The 23,723-nt window shown below is 38.3% G+C and overlaps 1 protein-coding gene across 1 annotated transcript; it reads right to left on the minus strand.

The window, feature by feature from the left end:
* Nucleotides 1-1,790: 1,790 nt before the first annotated feature.
* pop5.L (POP5 homolog, ribonuclease P/MRP subunit L homeolog) lies at nt 1,791-6,838 on the minus strand. The gene is given in 5 exon segments (NM_001099903.1): nt 1,791-2,429; nt 2,507-2,590; nt 5,592-5,741; nt 6,561-6,703; nt 6,778-6,838. Coding segments are annotated over 5 exon segments (492 nt in total). The 5' UTR covers nt 6,795-6,838; the 3' UTR covers nt 1,791-2,331.
* Between the last annotated feature and the right edge of the window lie 16,885 nt (nt 6,839-23,723).

Consider the following 23,723-nt stretch of genomic DNA (forward strand, 5'->3'; position numbering starts at 1 on the left):
GATGGAAGATTATAAATATGCAGCCTTAAAGGGTTTATTCACATTTGAGTTAACTTTCAGTATGATGTAGAGTAATTCTGAGACAATTTGCAATTGGTTTTCATTTTTTATTATGTGTTTTTTTTAGTTATTTAGCTTTTTATTCAGCAGCTCTTCAGTTTGCAATTCCAGCAATCAGGTTGCTGGGATCCAAATTACCCTAGCAACCGTGTATTTATTTAAATAGTAGACTGGTATATGAATAGGAGAGGGACTGAATAGAAGGATGAATAATAAAAAGTAGCAATAACAATACATTTATAGCCTTACAGAGCATTTGTTTTTAGATGGGGTCAGTGACCCCCATTTGAAATCTGGAAAGAGTCAGAAGAAAAAGGCAAATCATTAAAATACTCTACAAAATAAATAATGAAAATCAAATGAAAAGTTGCTTAGAATTGACTATTCTGTAATATGTTAAAAGTTAACTTAAAGGTGAACCACCCATTTAATGGTGAAAAATAGATTCCAGGAAAAGGAGTATGACCCGCGGGATCTTAAGTGATCAAGGAAGTAAAAGCTATACCAAAAGACTTAATGAAAGAAAAATCTTCACAGCAAGCCTATATACCTCTTCTAATTAGTGGAATTCACAATTTAAGTCTCCCATGTTTCTAAAACAATTGTACATGTGATCTTCAGCAGAAACCATTATCAGTAGAAAGGGTTGCACTGAAGAAATGTGACTTTCAGTGTGGCACCAACAAGGAATGCTGCCTTACCAACAAGGCTCAGCTCATTTGTGCAGATAAAGAAGCTAGCTATAACTCTGAGCTGGAGAGAATAAAGGGCAAGACGTCAGTCCACCTGCTGTTCACCTTGAAGCTTGTTCCCAATCTTCTTGGTGGGGCATGGCCCAGAGTATGGTATAGTGCAATCTAAAGTTAGGGTAGGCATATAAAAAAAAACTGACAACACTAACTATAAAATATATTAAATCTGTTCTACATTAAGTAGCAAAAAAAATCTCTTATTATTAAAGGGGTGGTTCACCTTTCAGGTATCTTATTGTGTTATTCAATGGCCAATTCTAAGCAACCTTTTAATTTGTTTTCATTATGTTTTATAGTTTTTTGCCTTTTTCTTCTGAGACTGCAGCTTTCAAATGGGCGTCTCCGACTCCCTCCTAAAATGCAAACGCCCTGTAAGTCGTATTGTTACTTTTTTTTTTTTTTTACTGAATCTTCTATTCAGGCCCTTTACTATTCATATTCCAGTCTCTTATTCAAACCAGTGCATGGTTTCCTGCGTAATTTTGACACTACTAATGAGATTACTGAAACTGCAAACTGGAGAGAGAACGAAAAAAAAGCTAAATAACTCAAACCTTTAATAAAAAATGAAAATAAATTGCAAATTGTCTCAGAATATGCATCTGTTTATTAAAATAATTAAAAAAAAAAAATAGCTGACAGTTTACTGCAAACCAGAAATCAACAGTAGAAGGCCTTTTACAGTATCCAAACCATCTTGTTCTGCCTCCCATAACTTCTGTGAATACCTATTTGGGTTCCACTATAGTTTTTCATTGCCCACGCGAATGGCCTATTGCTGGTTGTTTACATCCTTCCTTTTTGCTGCCTTTTATGTTATAATCCCTTCAAGAAGATTCCAAGGTGTGTGGCCCACTGGGTTATTTTCATGGACTGTACAGTTTGGTATTCTCTTTAACTTAAATCTCCTTTAAAGTGGGCTGTTTTAAGAGGTTGGAGTACTGGAACTTCCCTACCAAGGCTGACAGGAATCAGGTGTGTTATGTTTTTAATTTTATTTGGAGGTAATAATGAAAATAAATAATTTATTACATTGATTAGCATAACTCATATATATTTTTACAAAAATGAGCACACTACATATGTAAACAGCCTGGGAGCTAATAAAAGGCACCAATATAAGTGAACTGTCTATGAACTGTCTATGACCAGAATGTTGGGCTAATAGGCAAAAAACAATTTATAACCTACCAAAGGTGAACTGAAAGGTAACCTACCCTTCAATAACTGGAGTGCATGACAACTCAAGTCTGGCACAAATATATATCTTTGTACCATTTACTTAGCATTTTCTTTCATACTTATATACTGTTTCAGTAAAATGTATTATGTGTTTGCTCAAAACCTGTCCATTCAACGAAAATTACATCTAAAAAAACCAGTAAAATACCCAAAACTGAGTGGTTAGGTCTGCATTCTGCACTTCAGCAGTTCTGATCTGACCCTCATTTCTAAACATTGTATTTCTGGGCTGTATTCATAACTATCCCAAATCAATGCAATTTCTTCACCAGCTGCATCATTCATTGTCCTCACTTTTGCTAAAAACAAATTCGGGTTCTTCCAAGCTCTGTAAGGAACAGCTTTGTAATGATTGGCGGATAGCTTCTTTCTCCGCTAAAAATACAAAAAAATTAAATCTCAGTTGATGGCAAGTCCTGTATTGAAACCATTGGATAAACAAAGTATCTTACCAGCATTGGTGCAATTCTTCAGTAACTGTAGCAATTGATTTTTGTTGTATTGAATAAGGAATTTTTGACAAGTGCGTATTGTACCTGTAACAGAATAGACTGTCAGTGCCACCCTGCAACTTCATCTGTGACTTTTTAAAATGTTTCATATCAAAGTGGACTACCACTGTTTCCAAGTAATCCTTACTTAGAGGGTACCACAAAAGAATCTAAAAAGTGATCATGTGACTTTTCTGTTCAACACCCAAAACATAATTGTCACTTAGACCACTTGCTAGAAATTGGTTTTTTTTTTTTTAACAAAGGTTTTTATTGGACACATGAAATATACTGCAGCTCAATATGTGTAGCTAGGTTCAAAGCCATGCTCTTGTAGGAATCATACCGCTATAATGAATCAGTGCAGGAAGCTTCTATACTTCTTTGCTCCTGTCACTTTGATCAATAGAAATAAGCATCTGGATATGCTTCTTGCATCAGTAAAAATAATAATATAAATTGCAAAAGTGTAAAGAACAGTACTCTGAGCAATTTTACATTATGTTGCTTGGGTGGGCACTGTATATGATCTCTTTGAGTTTAAATGTTCCCTGTAGCAACTCAGTATCCCAGATCACAACTTTCAGATTGCATCTGATACATTGATTGCTGGGATTTTTCTGGTTCTGCAGAGAAATGTATCACATTTAAAGAGTTTAAAAGTTTGGCTACCTGGCCTACAAAGTTTATAGAGGAAATGGAACAAATCCATTTTTAAAACTATTTCAAATGATATCTTTTTTTTGTGTAAACCTTTCTTTGCGTAAACCCTTCCTTGCAATGCATCAAGCAGCATAGTCTGTGGCTCATACAAAAAAAAACCTATTTCAAAAAAATGGAAAACATTGTCAATTCTAGGCCCTCATATGGGTGTGTTTGGCTTGTGCAGCAGTGATGAAAGCCAATAAAAAAATTAAAACTGTCTCCAGAGCACTCAGCCATGTGGTGGCCTATTTACTAAAACTCAAATCAATCTAAGTGACCAAACTCCATTCCACAAACAACTGATTTTTATCAATCATTTTTCTTGAAAAAGTTGAAGCAAAAAACCTGCTGCAACAAAATAGAGCTGCCAACAAAATCTTTGCTGCCATAACAGCCTCTACACATCAGGGAAGACTGTCCACTAGATTCTTGGAAGATTATTGTAGACTGTGCTTCCATTCATCCACAAGAGCATTGGTCAAGCTGGTTCAGGCTCCTAGGGATGGTGGGAATCAGACCCGGTTCGTTGTCAGTATTCCAACTGATCCCAATGTTCTGCGCAGGCCAGTCAAGTTCTTCTACTCCCATTTCAGCAAACGCATTTTTGTGCTGATTGAGTCTGACCATGTGGGCACGAACCACATACATTTTTTGATAGTATAAAGATTTTTTACTGTTTTATCACTTTTTGATGGCCTGTTTTGTGGTTTCCAATGTGCCTGATTTCCATTTTTTACCATATCATAACACTTTGTCTGCTCCCTCAAGCTAAGGGTCTTGGGCTGAAGCACCTGGACAACTGTATCTACATTGGTGGGTTTCTACTTTTGCTTGGCATCTTTTGTTTTTCGTTCACTTTTGTGCTAAAACAGCAAAGGGCCTTCCCCACACTATTACTGCAGAATAGGAAGGATGGAATGGTCAATAATGCCATTTTAAGGTTGCCATAGACGCAACAATTACAGTCTTTCCTGCAACAATTACAGACATTTAGAGCTGAATTGTCAGATATACAGGTAGAAACAATAGAATTCTACCTGTATCTGATGATTCAGTAGTAAACCCTGGCTGATGTACGAATATTTTCGGAATTGGTTGATTGACAAGCTGACCGATATCGGTCGGCTCATCTTCCAACATACACGCACCGAATATCGTATTGAACTTTGTTTTGTATGAGAATATCTGTGCATCTATAGCCACCTTTACACTGTTGCCTTGAAGGGAAAATATACCTTTGAATTTAGGAGAAGCCTAATTGACACTGGATAGAAACGTTTGGAACAGCACCACACAATATTCTTCTTATTAAAAAGCTTTTATTAGTGTTTTAGGGATGCCCTAAAGCACTTAATAAAGGCTTTTTAATAAGATGCACCTTTGGTGCTGTTCCAAAGGTTCCTATTTGTGAAATCAGTGGAAAGTAGCCACTGAAGAACGTGCACTACCCCTGCAGGGAAGTGACAATCATCGTGCTGACTGCTTGTTTAATGGACACTGGATATCATTAGAAATAATAAAGATTTCCTTTCAATGACAACACATTTTAGAAGATCGTGAACTTATGATAAAAAGACAAACTAGAATCTTAAATAACAAACAACAAAATAAACCTGTGCACGCAGCATGAACTCATTGGAGGTATATTGTAAAAGGCAGAGTGCGCCCAACAATCACAAATATGTAAATATAACATTTTACTGCAAGTTTTAAAAAGATAGATAATCTTGTGTTGTGTAGGGTTCACCCCTTAATAAAAGCTTTCTATGTGAAACAGTGTCAGGCATTTGTTTTTTTCTGATTTTACATTGCTGTGTATTTTGAGCCAATAGGGACAACAGTATACCTTATACTCTTAAGGTCATGTCTGACAATAGGGACAACAGCATACATTATACTCTTTAGGTTATGTCTGATGGCTCCAGTATATTGGGTTTTAGGATCAATATAACTACAAACCTGTCTCTGCATTTAGACATAGATAGGGTTTGTTGGTGGTTCATAAGCACACTGGGGTGCAGAGTTCTACATAGTCTCTAGTTAGCTGGCCAGTATTCATATGTTGGATTGGATTTTGGGGGTATATTTACAATAATCTTTGACTAGATGCCACAAGGTGGAGCTATGTGACTCATAGGCCTTATATTTGTTGCCATGATACCTTTTCTTGGTTCAAACACAGAATACACACAGAGTGTGATTTTTATGATTTTTTGTGTACATGTTTTATATATTCTGAATCCATTGTAATACAAGTTATGTATAAATTGATTGTAAAAACTACACAACACAAAGTGGGAAGGTGCACTTACCCAGCCATTTTTTTAGGATAGAATCTTACCTCCAACATGCAATGTATTTATGAAACAAGGAATGCGCTGGCCTCTATTATCCAAGCTAGTAATGAAAGGTAGAGAAGACCACAGGAGCTGGTAAAAATCCTTCCGACACCGAAGAAGAACAACTCCAGTGTATACATTAAGGTATTTCACTGAAAATGACAGAATTGAAAATATATATATATATATATATTTTTTAAAACAAAAAGACTTGGTAACGTAAAAAAGGATTAACCAGAAACTACAGAGAAATGGTTTGTTCTGTTTACTATGCAAGTATAGGCAACGTTTCCAGGGGATGCAAACAGGTTCCCTACCAGAAGCCACCTGCCCCAGAAGATACAGACATTTAGGGCCCAGTGTAGAGTACAGTACAACAGATTTCTTTTGAGAAACCCTGTAAATACAGCATATGAATAATACTATTGGGCAGGTCCAGACTGAGAATTAAAATAGGCCCTGGCATTTCAGGTACACAGAGGCCCAACCAGCCCACACAGAGGCCCAAACACCCCCCACCAGCCCACTAAATACTGACTTTCTATGGCACCTTATAGCAGCCACTCTGGCATTTGCCAGAACCCACAGATTGCCTGTCTGGGCCTGCTATTGGGCTCATTTACTAATGCCACACCAGGCAGCACAGAGAAGACACAATTCCTTTTGCACCTACAGAAACCACTGAGTTTAATGGGAGAAACATGTGCATACATTTAAGGAAGAGAGATGCTCCTCTGCACTTCAGCACAATTCCTATTAAAGTCAAACAGAGCTAGGAAGCATCTTCCTAATATATAACAACCACCAATGATTATTCGTGCTTAGGAAACTGCACTAGAATAATGTACTAAAGTAGTGTTAGAATATGTGTCTCAGTTTTCCTTTTTTAGGGACTTGGTGTTGAGTTTCTATGGAAACAACAAAACTTGCAACATCTTCCTCCCTGATGCATAATATAGTAAATCAGGTACCTGACAAGGATACAGCGCAGGCTGCGGCTCCGAAGTCCCCATGAGTGCGGGCTACAGCTTCCCTTACGTTATACACAATTGTCCCGTGCGAGATGTTCTGTCTCCACCGAGGATCCTCCAGCACTAGCTCACACAGCAAATACCTACAGCGAATAACAAGAACCCGTTACCCGATGGAACTCAAGAGACAAACGTTCTATATTCGAACTTCTCTTACCGAGATTTGAACCGCATGATTACGTTTCAATTCCAAGCCACATGTGGGAGACTGCACTCCCGGAAGTTGATATACCGTAACTTCCTCTCGATAACTAGTGTATAGTGGCGGCCATATTGCGTGTGGAAGCGTTCTTGTTGCTGTTAGAAGGTTGGTTTAATAACAAAACTTTATTCTGCTGTTTAGTATTACTTAAAAAAGTGAAAAGCGAAGCCTCGAAAGCAGCATGTAGTATTATGTACAAGGTACAGAACATAACTTTATTTTATAGATTGTGAAGGTATCATTTCAGTCAGATAACTCAGATTTGAGATAATCTGAAAAATCAGATCCTCTACAACAGGGATCCCCAACCTTTTTTACTCCTGAGCCACATTTACATTTAAAAAAGAGATGGAGAGTAAAACAAGCATGAAAAAGTCCATGAGAATGCCAAATAAGGGCTGTTTGGTAGCCCCTATATGGACTGGCAGCCTACAGGAGGCTCTGTTGGGCAGTACAACTGGTTTTTATACAGATGCATAACTCCAAGCCAGATGTTAAGCATCTGCTTTGATCATACCTCCCAACATTTTGGAAATAAAAAGAGGAACAAAAAAGTTGCGATATTTTTTAACCACGCCTGTTTTTGTGTACACACCCACTCATTACCATGTTCATTTTACAAAATTTGGCAGGTTATGAAAATTTGAACATATTTCTGTGTTTTTTTTTTCCAGTTATATCAGTTTTGCTAATGAAGATGAATTGCCCTTTAAGCTGTGAGTCTAACTTTTCCCAAGGGACCTGTTATTAGTTATTAGATATATATATTGTTACAATTACTTATTTGCTTATCTGGAAATTGTTACAAAAAGTATCTTATCTGCTGCTCTGGCTGTTCTGGACTCTCTGCCAAAAGCCAATTAAGTTAGAAACTTTGTTTCTTTTTCTGCCTATTCAGTTCAGAGAAAAACGTGACTTTCTAGTACACACGAGAGACTGCTGGTTGAGCTGTCCAAAGAGGGACTGTATCTCTAAAAACGGGACAGTTGGGAGGTATGCTTTGATGCCTTTGGGAGCAACATCCAAGGGGTTGGTGAGCACCATGTTGCTCAGGAGCTACTGGTTGGGGATCACTGGTCTACAACACACAATAAAATAAATGAGTGACACCTCTAGGAAATGCCAGGAAGGCCACCTTGATTTGAAACTATACAGCTGAATAAATAAATGCAACAGTGGTTTTACAATAATTACCAGATTAAAGGAGTTGTTCAAATTTGAGCTAACTTTTAGTATGTAGAGCAGTGATCCCCAACTAGTAGCTCGTGATCAACATGTTCTCCAACCCCTTGGATGTTGCTCTCAGTGTCCTCAAAGCAGGTGCTTATTTTTGGATTCCAGGCATGGAAGCAAGTCTTAATTGCATAAAACTAAGTATAGTGCCCAGTAGAGCCTCCTGTGGGCTGCCAGTCCACATAGGGGCTATCAAATAACCAATTACAGCCCACAGGGTCTTTTCATGCATGTGTTGCTACCCAACTCTTTTTATATTTGAATGTGGCTCACGGGTAGAAAAGGTTGGGGACCCCTGATGTAGAGAGTAACATTCTGGAACAAAAGTTGCCATCTTATTGAGCGTAGCAACATCAGAACACTTCTCTGTTTTCCTTCTATACAATATAGAAAATGTTGCCACGCTACTGACTTCTGTGTGATCCAAAGATAGTAGGCCAGGCTTGGATCTGCTTGACTCAAATTAGAATTACACACAGTGTTGTTTTACAAACCACAGTCAATTGTAACAAAGTCAGAAAGCTGACTGAATTTTGAGCACAAATTGATACTGTCTATGAGACATTTAGCTGAAATATTATAAACTACAATATGTCTACTTTCAATATCTGAACTAATTGCATGTTAACTAGACCTTTCTGCAGATTCTGTTTAGGATTGTTTTGTAGTTTCCTGCAGTTCTTGAGGCCTCCACAAGGGAGCATCTACTCACCAAGTGTACAGTCTGTTTTTGTAACTGAGAAATATAATGGAAGATTCACAATCCTATCTTCTTCCTTGCTCCTCAAGTAAAAATATTTGTTTTAATTATTTGTGGGTTCTGCTGCAATTCTAAGCCGTTTTACAACAAAAACCAGATTGGAACAAAGGCACACTCCACTCAATTCTACCACAAACAAATACAAATCTTCTTTATTTAAGATTTGGATATGTTTGCAGATGCAGATTGAGTGGAGTGCACCTTTGTTTCTATCTTGTTGCAATGGAAGACAGTTGTTCACCTTAAAATTAACTTTTAGTATGATGTACATACATCAGTATGATGTATGATGTACAGTTCTGTGACAGTTTCCAACTGGTCTTCATTTTTTATGGTTTACCTTCAGGAGCTCTTCTGTTTTATCAGATATCTGGTTCCTAGGTGGAATAAATAGGAAGATAAGTTGTAAAAAAGTAACAATATAAATACAATTGTATCATCAGATAGCAATATTTTTCTGCCTGCTGGGGTCATAGACTCCCCCCCCTTTGAAAGCTGGAAGGAAGTAAAGAGCAAGGCTAATAACAAAAACTGCACAAAACAAATAAGGAAGACTAATTGCAAAGTTCCTAGGAATAGGGCATTCTATAACATACTAAAAATTAACTTAAAAGTGAACCACCCCTTAATTTCATAAGCTCATTTATCAATTTCTGTGAGCTACTGAGCTGATGAAACATAAAATAAGGTAGCATAACATGATGTCACAGCTGCGTTTGCCTTTATAGAGATAAAACTATTCAAAATTGGCAATCACATAATAGCTGCTCAAGCAATAGAAATTGCTTAAAGGAGAAGGAAACCCCCTGGGCGCAAACCCCTCCCCTGTGTTGCCCCCCCTCCCTCCTTCCCCTGGCCTACCTGTCCCCCTGGGCAAATGCCCCTAACTTGTTACTCACCCCTCTGCGCAGGTCCTGTCCAAGGAGTTCACAGTCGCCATCTTCTCCCACGCGCGTCTTCTTCCTGCTTTAACCGGCGTCTTCTGGCGCACGAGCAGTAGGAACATTTACCGGTACGGCTCTACTGCGCATGCGCCGAATGTCACGAAGTGAAATTGGAAAACTTCGTGACATTCGGCGCATGCTCAGTAGATCCGTACTGGTAAATGCGCCCAGGGGGTTTCCTTCTCCTTTAATAGATATTTTTGCATCTCCTACTGTTCCACGCACAATCATTTATATCCATGCAGAATTTTTTTTAATGGAATACAGAACTTGATGGAACCCAAGTTCAAAGGTGATGGATGTGAATTGTGTGAGATAACTGAAAAACAATATAATAAAATGAAATGAGAAAAGGGCTCTGGTTTCCTAACTACGTGTGTTGTGGACTGACAGAAGTATCTGGGTCTGCCCCCACCCCAATTTCCATGGCCATTTACTCAAAATATAGGGACTTTATAGAGTGTTTGTACCCTTCAATAGCAGTATGGATCCCTTACAGTGGCCCGGCACACTCCGATCCCCATTCTCCTGCCCACTTCCCACGCCCACCATGCCCAGACTCCACCCATGTCCCATCTGACTCCGCCCATGCCCCACCCCGACTTGTGTACCCTTCCTCGCCGGTAAGAGAGCGGCTGGGAAGGGGGGGGGTTTTCTTATTAACTATAGAGGAAGCAGACCTCACAGGCTGGGCTACCGCTGCTTTTCAACTTCAAAAAGTTAATCCCACCCAACTTTTTTGAATGCTTTGGGGACATATAGCACCAGCAAGTCTCAGCTGCTTGCCCTTGGACTAGTTGTTGAAAGATTAAGATATACTCTCCTAATGTTTATTGCTGCTGTTTTATTGGGCATGCACCCAATCTGGCTAACATTCATTTACATTTGGGTTATTTTTGCTCATTGACAAGTACTTTAGCATATATTTTGTTTGTACTGCTCCAGTTATACTGGGCAATAGGATTTGCTTCTGTTGACCTAGCTTCAGGATCAAAACTATAGAGTCTCTGGACATTGTGTCTGGTAGGGGCCATGGTGCTAAGGCATTGTGTGTGCCTTCTACAAATTTTACTGGGAGCCCTCCAGGGCAGGGGATTGCCCTTGGAAAATTAGTCTATGGCTTCTGTTATCTGTAGTAAAAGGCACTAAGTTTTACCAGGAGCAGTAACTAGGGTTGCCACCTTTTATAAAAAATTTTACCGGCTGCTGGGGGGCAGGGCCTCAAAGGGGCGGGACGTGACGTCAAAAGGGGTGGGGTGTGACGTCAAAAGGGGCGGGATGTGACGTCAAAAGGGGCGGGCCACACCACGGACGCTAGAAGAGGCAAAAGAAAAGGTAAGTTGCAGGGGATTGGATTGGGGGCAGGCCGAGGGCTCCTTTTGATCGTATTACAAATTTATTTCTCATATAAATTTGTAATACCGGCCCCGGCCTTGGCAGGTATTTTTCCAGCTAGGCCGGTAAAACACCGGCCGGGTGGCAACCCTAGCAGTAACCCATAGCAACCAATCTGCAGGTAGCATGTACTTGTCACCTGTTTAAAAACAGGAGCAGTAACCCACAACAATCAATAATATGCAGCCATGTGGTTGGAGAATCTAATTCACCAGGTCCATGGTATGATTGTACATCTAACTGATTATAATGTATGGGAATTTGTGCAAACTTAGTGTATTTTATCACATATAGGGGAATTTCACGTATTGGGAATGACCTGTTGGTACCCCAACATAAGATAGTTAGAAATTATAAATGAAATAATAACTTTGGGCTCTTGTCCATGCTGGGATAATAAATCTCTATGAGAGACATGTGTGCTGTTATTAGACACATTATTTACTTCCATAGGTGTAAAAATGTTTGTAAGCATGGCAGAGATAAAGTCAGCACTAAATGTCCCTGCCAGATGTAGAAATTTGTTTGTACAAATCTATAGTTGATACATATGTCTTAGTAAGCAACGCCTGACCCTTTGCTGTCCTCTCATCACAGGCAGTTGAAACTTTTATGGGTAGGATCACTTTGCAGAGTTAGGAGCCCTACTGCCAGGTCTCTGCACCTCCCATTACATGATCCCCTCTTTCCACTTTCATTTTTAATGAGAACAGAAGAAGCTTTCTCTGCTGTTAGCGTTAAAAGAGGTGTTGGTAATGTTACTGGTATCAGTGAGGTGGCGTTTGAGGAATACCATTCCAGGTGATTTAATTTTCTCATATACAGTATAATTAATACTTATAACCCGTTGCGCCACACAAAGTCTGCCGTACAATTATATGCAGAGCGTAACTACAGAATATGGAAGTTTTTTGAATGGTTATTTCAGAATGATTTTACAAAAAATCAAATACTTTTTGAGATTTAGGGGTAATGGTTGGGTGTTAAAATGCAAATCACCATGTTTTTACTTCATAATTTTCCCCTCTAGAATTTCGTCATAAATCCAGGCCCCAACTGTGTACCATGTGAAGCAACTTGTACACATGTGTGTGTGTGTGTGTGTGTAGTTCAACTAGCAAAGGGTGCACTGGAAGTAATACCTCTTCCAGGATCTGTACTTTGCACTTTATTCAGAAAAGTAGAAGCAGCTAGTGTTTTGGTGCAATGCATAAAGTCTAAATTGTCATGTATAGATGCAGGTAATTGCATTAGTGTGCAATTTTGCAATTTGCACATTGCACTTGACTTTGTAAACCAATCCTTATGTCTTTTTACAGGTGATGCTTCTTAACTGTGCTGTACGTTGCATCAGGAATCATTAGTTGTACCGACTATTTGTTAGGTGGGGGTAACATGTGATTCTAGAGCATCCTTGGTATGGAATGCCCAAAGGTTAAACAGCATGATTTCAATGGCACAACTTAGAGTTTTTGTGCTTCAGGTGCACCTAGGCCATGCCTTTTTAATAGTGGATTGTAAATTACATCTGATTGCAAATAACAAAGAGCAGGTAACTTGTTTGTGTGAGACCAGGTGAGGGGTGGATACCCAAATAATCTGTATTAGTTGACCATGATTTAGTTTAGAGCCATAAAAATTGTTAGATTGAGGGAGCTCTCTAACAAACACAACAGAAATTATAAGAAAAGTATAATGAATTTATTACGAAAAAAATTCAGATCCATTGTAACACTGGATATACAAAATAAAAATCTATCACTTGCAAAAAACATATCTCCCAAATACATATCCAACCACAGAGACTTTTATGTGTTATACATGCATTTCTATGTAACCACATACACCACTGTCTGGAAAAAAATTGAATGGCTTATATCCCTCTAATCAGTAATATAACCCAAAGTGCCAAGTCAAATGTTCTGCAGATGCCATTACTAGATACCTTTGTTTTCTGGGTACAGTACTTATTTTTTGCCCTCAAACTACTCCTTCCACAGTCATCCCAAGTAACTATGCTCTCATATGCCAGCATCAACAGCATTTTGGTCAAACTATTTGGAAAGCACTGCATCAGGTGGTTGACTGTTTTACATAGGCAGCTAGTAAGTCTTGGGTGGCCAAATTGGCTAAAGTAAATATGAACAAGCAGTAGTTTTACATTTTCAAATGTTTCAATTCTGTTGTGATAGATTACATTTTCTGTATTAGTGGACATGCCTCCTTTTCTCATGTATAATCTTTAGAATATTTTATAATTACCTGAGATGGTTACAGTAACTAATAAAAAATAATTATAAGCTGATTATCATAAGTGCACATTTCCTACCACTGATATCCATCACAGGCAAAATCAAATGGATCTTAGACTTGGCAGAATCCTGTGCAGCTTGACCCATAAGGGTCAAATGATGAGATTGGCATGGACAGCTTCATAGTTCACTGCACAATACTGTATATATAACTGCTAAAATATGCTTGTTTCTTTCCAGCTCTTTACTCACAACCCAGACTAATCAATATTCTGCTAAACCTTGCTGTATGTGAATACTGCTACAGCAACATCTCTTTGCTCAGTATTGGATGCATTACACATGAAAAGCCATATGTTTCTGCACAGATCATTATGTACATATATACTTAAATTCATCTATCTTTGCTGATCTGCATTAATTAGAAGGATGTCTGTATGTAGTGTACATGCCAAATGCCCAACTTCTGTAAAAACTTGTTTTATGACTGTCAACCTTTTTATTAGTGTTGTGTTTCCAGGGTTAAAAAAAAGAATACAATATGAATAGACATTAATATAATAGACATTACCTTGACTTTCTTTATAAAAAAAAAAGTAATACTCAATAGGACAACAATCTGTGGATTGTGCCGGCCAGTCCATCATACATTTTATACCAGTTACCAGTTTCTTCCTTATTTTTCAATAGCTTATAATTATGCATTGGATTGCTGTCCTGCTGCATGATGACATTTGTACACTAGTATATGAAATGGTAGCAACAAGGGTCCCACCTAGTCACACTGGTTCACAAAACATCTCTCATCTGTTTATCTATCTGGCCCCCCTGCATTGGCAATGCCAAGCCTCTTTTTCCCTTCTCGAGAAAGGGGTAGTTCGATGTCAATGGCTATACATTTAAAGGTGGGACAAAGTATTATCCACATTATGGATTATGTATATCTGTGGAACATAGGTGATATTTTGCTTAAATTTAAATTAGATTAGACTTCCTTTCCAATGCTCATATTTTAACAAGTATCCCCCTGCTGTCATGAGGCAAGGTTCTTAACAGTCCTGTCCCTTATTGTACCAATTTAGGATTAATATAGACGAAAGGCTATTGTTTTGATTACTTTTTGCTGCAAGCTTTTTTGTATGTTTCTGGGATATGGTAGTTGTTGATGAGTAGATGTTTCCACTGGGTTGTTACCTAGTGGCTGTTGGTGGAATATTTAATAGATGGGATTGGAGAAACTCTGGTTTCACTTTTTTGTTCATGATGAAGGTCCCCGTAGGGGCCTGAGACACTGAAACCTTTCCCTTATTTCTACTACAGGCTTTATTAGAAACACTGTAACATAGAACACTAACATTTCAGCTTCACTTGGAAGCCTTTCTCAAAGTATATAAGTCTAGGCAGGTTTTTACATCACTGAATTATTTATACATTGATAGTATGCAACCAGCTAATAAATAAATAAATTGTGGACTTATTCAGTTTAAAGAGTAACAGGGCCCTAAGCTTTGTGTCGCACCTGTTCGTATCCCCTATTCTGCTTCCTTATTAGTAACATAACACAGGGTTCACTCAGCATTCGGCAGCTTTTGTTGGGAAGAGTAAACCCAACACAAGGCCACATTAGCCTGAGCCCAACTGCAGCTTCTGTATCATTGGGGACATTCAATACACAAGTATTTAGTAACAAGTTAACTGAAGGTGAAATTGACATCTATCCATCAAGTTCAACCCATGTTAATTATTAATTTGCAGACATTCATTTTCTTTTTGTGCTTTACACAATTTGGTTAATAACCAACAGAGTTAAAAATATATGTGGTGTGAGTAGGGTTGCCACCTTTTCTGGAAAAAAAATACCGGCCTTCCTATATATCTTTTTTTCCCTATTAATAACATTGGGATCAACCATAATTTTTACCGGCCAGGTGGCAACCCAAGGTGTGAGCCTTCTTGTTATATTGTGGTTAAACTGAGCAGCTCCATTCAACTCTATGGCCTACAGGGTGTTCTTATTTCTAATATTAGGAGCGGCTACTTCAGAAGATCACTGATCACCAAAAATCACCCTACAGGGGCAGTTATTGCCATCAAATGCCTGTTGTGTTCTCCAAGTGCTTGCGTGAGTTTCTACTTGGTACTCTAATTGCTCCCACACTCCAAAAACAGATTAGGTGGGTCCTGATAAAAAAGTACCTTTCCAAGTGCGGCAAAATAATTGTGTGTATGTGTGGAGGGGGTTAGCAAGTACTGAGAGGGATTCAAGAACTTATTGACTAGAGAGTAAATTGGGGCAGAATAGAGATTTAAGGGGTAATATGGAACTGAGGGTCTATAAAAAACGTTTATTGAAACACACATACAAAGGAAAGGTAATGGAGGTTCAAACTTAAAACGAGAAGTGGCTTTTTGTTATCCTTGTTATTCTAAAATCTAAAAGCTACTCTGACAAATGGTCACCAGCATTTAAGTTTCAGATGCTTTAAGTTCAGTGCAGAATTATTTTCCCTGCTGACTGCAAGTTGTGCCTAGAGAAAAAAGAAAATTAGCTTACAGTTTGGTAGATTATGTCCAATTTGCAGAAAATGCTTTGTGTTTTTGAATGACATCACTTCTGTCACACAGCATTAATTTCAAGGAACAGTGAAATCAAAAACAGAAAGTGTTTTAAAGTAATACAAATATAATGCAGTGTTGCCCTGCACTGGTAAAACTGCTGTGTGCACTACTATTGTTTAGAATAATAAGCTGCTGTGTAGCAATGGGGGCAGCCGTTCAATGGAGAAAAGGCTTTGGTTACACAGCAGATACATAGTAAATTATATTAAAAGAAGACACACGTCCATCAAGTTCAACCTTTTAAGGCTATATCTATCAATATATATATATATATATATATATATATATATATATATATATATATATATATATATATATATATGTCTGCACATATATATGTATCTTAAAGCTAATGCATCAACCTGTACCACTGATTCAGGAAGAGAATTCCACATCTCACTGTAAAAACCCCTTCCTAATTTTTAGATGGAAACTACTTTCTTTTAATCGGAATGGGTGACCTTGTCTCAGCTGGAAAAACCTACTGGTAAATAAAGCATTAGAGAGATTATTATATGACCCCCCTTGTATATTTATTCATAGTTATCATATCACCCCTTAAGTGCCTCTTCTGCAGTGTGTACAACCCCAACTTAGCCAGTCTTTCCTCATAGCTAATATTTTCCATACTTTTTACCAGCTTAGTTGCCCTTCTCTGCACCCTCTTTAATAACCACCCTCTGTACACAATCCTGTAGGCAGTTTCCTATCCATGTGCAAACAACTTAATTAAGCCCAACAGACCTTAGTTTAGAAAGCAATCGTTTTTGTGACACTGTATTAAACGCTTTGGCAAAATCCAAATAGATCATATCTACTGCCCCCACTGTCCAGAATACATACCTCATCATAACAAGCAATCAAATTTGTCTGACATGACCTATACTTAAGCTAAGCCATAGCAGATAAGCTCCATAGAAAATAATGGTGTTATCTATTTAACCTGTGCCATATAGCCTTTTTTTCCGCCATTGCTACACAGCAGCTTGTTTATAAAAAACATAGTGGCCATTGTGGCTCTGTCACCCCCACCACCAGCTAACTACCCTACCCTTGTGCCTACTGACTGCCACTATCTGTGTCTACTGGCTGCCCACCCCTTGTATCTACTTACTGCACAACATGGAGCTCAACCCCCATTTGATTGTGAGTTCCACCTACTGAGTATTAAATCTCTGTATATGTTCTGAAATGATATGTTCTTTCTATCAGGATTTGCGCCAGGTGTGACCCATATATAAATATCGGCTGAACGATTATACACGGGGCCCAATTGCACCCAATCGGCCCTGGCTTTAATACAGTTGTTCCAAACCGGTTTTACCTGTGAGCCACATTTTGATGAAAAAAGAGTTGGAGAGCAACAAAAACATTAAAAAATGTTCCTGGCTGGTGCAAAATAAGTGCTGTGGCTGGCCATTTGGTGGCCCCTATGTGTGGGCTGTCACTCATTCAGGCAATTGCCCTGAATGAGTTCTAAAGTGTCTTTTTAAAAAGCAACATAACATATTTGAGTAATGATTTTTTTTTTTTAAACGGATGTGAACTTAATGAACTTTTTATACCAGAATCACTGTTCCAAAGGAATTGTTCTGTGGAAAAATTAATTTTTTTCCCTCATGCACAGATACTGTTTATGCAAAAGAATATCCTCTTAACCTTCACTGCTGCAGCCTGATACTGAGCTCTGATTCCAAGCTTTCGATCTTCAAGTATTCTTTAATCCATTCCCATTAAGTGCTGACCTACTTTCTATTACTTGCCTTGCCATGGTAGGTGGATGTTCCTGCTTCATAAAATCTACTGTCTTACATTTTGTGGTTTAAACCTTAGCTGCCATTTACCTGTACAGAGACTGCCTTGTTAAAGCAGGAAGATTACAGCTGGTCTTGTTTTTCTGCTTCCCATAGTTTATTCAATTGAGCATTGATACAGGTTTCTCCAAGCTTGGTCACCGTTATGTGTGTCAGATACATTTATTAAAGTCCTTAGGGCTTGTTCTCATTCAGGCCTCTTGAAGCAAAAGCAAGGAGGAAAGTCAGACTGTATTAGCGCCAACAATGGGCACAGGCACAGGCTCTGTGGGATCTTAGGGTTACAATTAGGGTTGCCACCTGGCCAGTATTTTATCATTTTAAAATTATAGTTGATCCCAATGTTATTAATAAGGTAAAAAGATAATTATATAGGAAGGCCGGTATTTTTTTCCAGAAAAGGTGGCAACCCTAGGTACAATAAAGTGTCTACTAGAGTCCTATCACTTGTGCAGTATTCATAGTAAATAGGTATATATTTTAGAATTTGCTAGATTCATAGAACTGGACTTGAGCATTTTTCATTTTCTGTATTCTTCTACAATATGTGGAGATTCTCACTTTGTTTCCAAAATCATGGACATTGGCACAAATTATATACAAATTTCTTTTAAGCATTTTAACAGTATGAATCAGTAAAACCTCTTATCCAGAAAAACCCAAATCTCAAGAATTTCAGATGGTGCACCAACGAACAGAGGAAGCCTGGATGCTGGTTATAAGCAGAGATATAAACCATAATAATGAAACCGCACTCCTAGGACTTGGATGAAGAGAACATGCTTGTCTTTATTTCAACGTTTCGGCTCCAACACTCGGGCCGTCATCAGGTGACGGCCCAAGTGTTGGAGCCGAAACGTTGAAATAAAGACAAGCACGTTTTCTTCATCCAAGTCCTAGGAGTGCGGTTTCATTATTATGGTATATATATATATATATATATATATATATATATATATATATATATATTTTTTATTATTATTATTTATTTATTACCCCCCCCCAGACCACAGTAATTACGCTAAAGTCTACCCTGTATTCATATTGTCTTATTCAATTATTCTTGTTTCCCCACTCTTTCCCCTCACCTGTTTCCCCCCTGCAGCACTTTTCTTTGCTCTCTATACAGGTCAGAATCCATTAAATTAATTTCCATTCCGGAAGGCCTAAGAGTGTCATCCATGGTTGTATCCAGGCTGGGGATGAACACCAATCTATATATAGCTTGGCACAGGCTGGAGGCAGCAGTGTATGTGTATATACACATGTAAAGCATTGGAATTCTCATAAGCACACCTGATTACACATATACATGTACAAAGCTGACACAGCCTGTGCGTTGCCTAACGTGGCCATTTATTGCATGCATGAATACTCCAAAGTATTTCTCTCTTTCTCTCCCTTTTAAATGGAGTTGGCCTAAAGCCAAGCAGACTGTGCTTATTTGGATAATAGCATGTTACAAATTAAATCACTAATTATGTGTATACAAAGCCAGAAAATATGGCTTAATCTTTGGATCAGCTATCTCTTCCTGCAGTACATTATGGTATCAGCCAGTTGCTTGCTCTCGATTTTATTTTCACACACCAGTAAGAATCAGAGTGCAAGCTTTTATGATCACTTAAAGGGATGAACCTCATTGGGCTTTCTGCTGTGGTTAGCAACAACTCTTTTTATTTTGGCTGAGGGTGCTGGGAGCTGTTAATCACCATGGCTCAAGGGTCAAGATTTTCTCAATCCAGACTTTATTATCTTTAGTATTTGTCTGCATTTTATCATCTTCCACCCTGGCCATCCCATCTCTCTGGATCGGGCTGTCTCTTCCCTCTACCATCCTATTGATTATATTCAACATGATGTTTTCTCTCCCTTCACCCTTGTCTCTGAACTGTCATTTTCTCTTAATCTCACCTGTAATTTGGTTGCTTTTTTATTTCCGCAACTGCACAGCTGTAAAATATGCAGGGTACTTAGGCATTAGAATCAACCGCCATTTTCCTACCTCATTAATGGTGCATGCCACCCTAAGTTTTTTCCTAAGTATTGTCCTTGGAAGAAATTAATGGCACCATACATAATGTGTGAATACACACATTTAAAACTAAACAAAAAGTCCTTTTTCTCTCTACAGTTGAAAGTAATATGCCTTTAGAATAATTCTATATTTTTTTGCATACGTTTCGTTTTGACATTGCAAATATAATCATGTATACAGTGTCCATCAATAAAGAACATTTTACAGTGCTGTGTTACTTTACATATAAGGGTGATGGTAGATGCAACGTTTTGTTGGACCTGCTAAATCTCCTCCAGTGCGGGCTAAAAAATGTTGGAAAATACCTTTGCATTGATGTTCGTGTGAATCACCGATGGTAGAACATTTGAATCGCATAAGCACCGGATTTTTTGCCTCTGTTTTGTCACCCAAATTACCAAAAAAAATCATTGTGTACCATTGGGAAACTGCAATATCTCATGTAAATCGCCATGTTTTTTTTAACCACAATGCACCTAGGCAAATGTACAGTTGCAACAGGAAACAGAAATCCTCAAAGTAACAATTCCTCAAGGCTGGTGTTAATTCCAGAACCAGGGTCGGATTGGGTTGGCGCGACATCAGAAAAAAAAACAGATGGGCTTGGCGTACCTTAGAAATAGCAAAGTTGCAAATAAAAGTGTGTCATGTTTTTTGTACTTCGCACCTTGCTCAGGCTTGATAAGTGAGACCTGTTAGTCCAGAGCATTACTAATACTTGTGATATCAGAGAAAGTTTAAAAGAATTGGACATGTAAAAAAAGTTAAATAACATCTGCTATAAAATGTAACATGATATAGAACCCTTCAATTTGTCCATTTTTGAGTGTAATGTAACCAGACATTCCCTGTAACATGAGATGCTTATACAAAATGCAAAGTGTAGAGTTGCACTATTTCCTATGCAGCCCTAAAGAATTATTTTTTCTCATTAAAGAGAAGGCATTGGGTAACCTTATTCAAGTGTAAATAAGGGTTGGCAAATGCACAACTATCTATGCTTGTTTGCTTAATTGTTAAAATGTGGGATAATTAAAAGTGAATTTTAGCATTAGTGTTGTTTGAGTGCATGCCTATTGTATCTTTTATATTCATACAGGGCCACCATTGGGGGTACAGCAAGGCAGGGATTCTATGAGAAAGGGGATCCTGAGACACAAAAGCAATACTTGTGTGATCACAAAAGTAGCGAGGCTTGTGTGGGGAAGGGATGGGTTTTGGTGGGTCATGGGTGGGGTTTTGTCATTATTGAGATGTGGTTGGGGTGGGTCAGGGGCATGGTTGTGCATGTGAGGGGCATTTTTTTTCATTGGGGCCCCATTTCACTTGTTGGCAGGGGCTACCACCCATGGGCCAGGTTATTGGTGGCCTTTTAATTGGGGGGCCCTGCTACTGCTAACTTAGTAGTATGAGACCCATGATTACCTATGGCAGCCTTGTATTCATAACATTCTATTTTATTGTTTTCTAAGAATGGGATAAAAATTGGAAAGGAAAAATGTGTCCCTATAGCACCCCCACACCCACCATCCACTACTCATTTAGGTATAAAATAAGTAAGCTTCTGCCATAAGTGAGTTTCTGCAGTAGGAGCTGGAGATAAACAGTTTTAGTGGTGTTGCAGCAGTAGAAGATAGGCTGCTTATTTTGGTGAAAGCCAACAGCAGCCCAATTGCTACCACTGATAATGGGAGGACAGCATCTGGCCTTGACCCATGTGATCTGAGCATTTGAGCCTTGGGTCCAATCTGGTCCCCTACTTAATACCAAAAATATGTTTCCGATAACCTGCCCTAATGCCACCTGGCCAGAACAGGTGAGATAATCCTGTTCGTTAAGGCCCACGTTGGCAAGTTGATCCATAGTATGGTCAGTTTGAATTGGTTGAGAGTGTGGGTGGCGAAATCATGCAAAGATCTAAGTACTAAAGCTAAGATCTCTCTCTACAACCTCTTGGCCATCCACAACCTCTTGGTCTGCCGCTTTATTTGCTATATCCGTGACCAAGCAGATAATGAACCATGCATTTTGTTTAGACCTTAATTCCTTGTTACCATTAAGTGTGAAATGGAACTAGTTTGGATCATTAGCACCCGAATGACATGGTGCTAGTTGATTGTTTGGACCCATCAGGCAAGCTGTATAAGTGACCTGTTGCTGCCAATGTGGCTTTTTTGGCTGATAACAGAAAATATGTAAAAATCCATTATTTCTTAGGTTGTTAACTATAGTCAAAACTGTCTTTATATATGTATGTAGAATAATATTATTGAGTGTAGGAATAAAATGCACAGAATATGTATGTAGTGAGTATGTGAATGCTGATGTAGGAAGTGTCAAGTTGGAGTGCCATGTCTGTGAGTGGAATCTAAATCAGTATATGTGCGTGGGAGGATGGTGCCAATGAAAGATTCAGGTATACAGATCAGCATAGAAGGCTGCAAGGAAAGTAGGGCAATTAAAAGAGAACAGTCTAAAAATAAACAATAAATTGCTCATGCAGAAGCACTGGTTTTTCTATTTCAGTCCCACAATATGATACTAAACTTAATTTTCTAATATATTCACATATGCATGTGATGTTAGTCTTGTTATCTCAAATTCTACCCTGCTTCATTTTTATTTGTTTGTTTTTATTGGGTTTCTTTTTGTTTATACAATTTAAGAGAGGATGACAAAATCCAGTCAAAACCAGACTGTACCTAGATGAGGAAGGGTTTAATACAGAACTGGTGTAGATCAAGCATATATGCTGATATTTGTTTATGTACCGCCCCTTACCTATATATTTTTATTTATCAAACGTTTATTTGACATGTAGATAATACACGAAAACAATAAAGCTGTGAACATTCACATTATACATATCATCGCAAAAAATTACAATCCTCCAGATAGGTAGAGATATATTCAAGCAAATAGTCAAAGGAGGGTATATACATGTTATAGTAAGTAAAACTACTGCAAATAATAACATATTGAAATTATAACAACAGTGCATTCCTGGCATGAATTAGTACTCCAATCCTATTCCGTGTCGGTCTGTGTGTGTGACTAGGTCTCCCAAAAACTGAAATCCCACATAGGGGAAATATGGTCAGGTCTTATCGTATCCCTAGCAGGCAATATTAAGAGGTATTGTCTGAGGCAGCAAGAAATTGTTTCCACGGCAGCCAAATTGAGGCATATTTAAGATAACTATCATGCGAAAAGGCAGTTAACTCCTCCATCAAGCATATCTCATTAACAAGCGTGTACCAGTTAGAAAGCGTCGGCGGAGCTTCCTTCCTCCAATGCCTTACCTATATATTATATATATTTTGATGCTGCATTTGCATTTGATGGTTTAATATGATTGGGTATTTGTATGTGGATTTGCTGATATATGGTCATCCAACCCACTACCCTTATATATAAATGTGATATAACTTAATTCCCCTACCCAATATTACATACTGTAATAAATAAATTGGGACTTTCACAAACATTGCTTATATCATATGAATTAGAGGTTCCTTGTACCCAACCAGAACAGCTTGTTTTGGACCTTGGTGCACCAAGGAATGGAATATTTCAAGTCTAATACTATAATCAATTGTTTGTGATCCTACAAAAAGCAAGGGCACTATCTGCAAGTAGTTTGTATGTTCTCCCCGTGCTTGCTTGAGTTTCCTCCACGTGACCATAGTGAATGTGATAAGGACTTAGCCTGTAAGCTCCACTGGGGCTGTGAATAATGTATAATCTCTGTAAAGTGCTGTGGAAATGTGTCAGTGCTATGCAAATTATGGAAATAAGGAAAGCTATATATCCAGGGTAGGACTGGGTGGCCCACCGGGGCTGTTG

This window comes from Xenopus laevis, chromosome 1L (assembly GCF_017654675.1).
Source record: "Xenopus laevis strain J_2021 chromosome 1L, Xenopus_laevis_v10.1, whole genome shotgun sequence".
NCBI classification, from domain to species: domain Eukaryota; kingdom Metazoa; phylum Chordata; class Amphibia; order Anura; family Pipidae; genus Xenopus; species Xenopus laevis.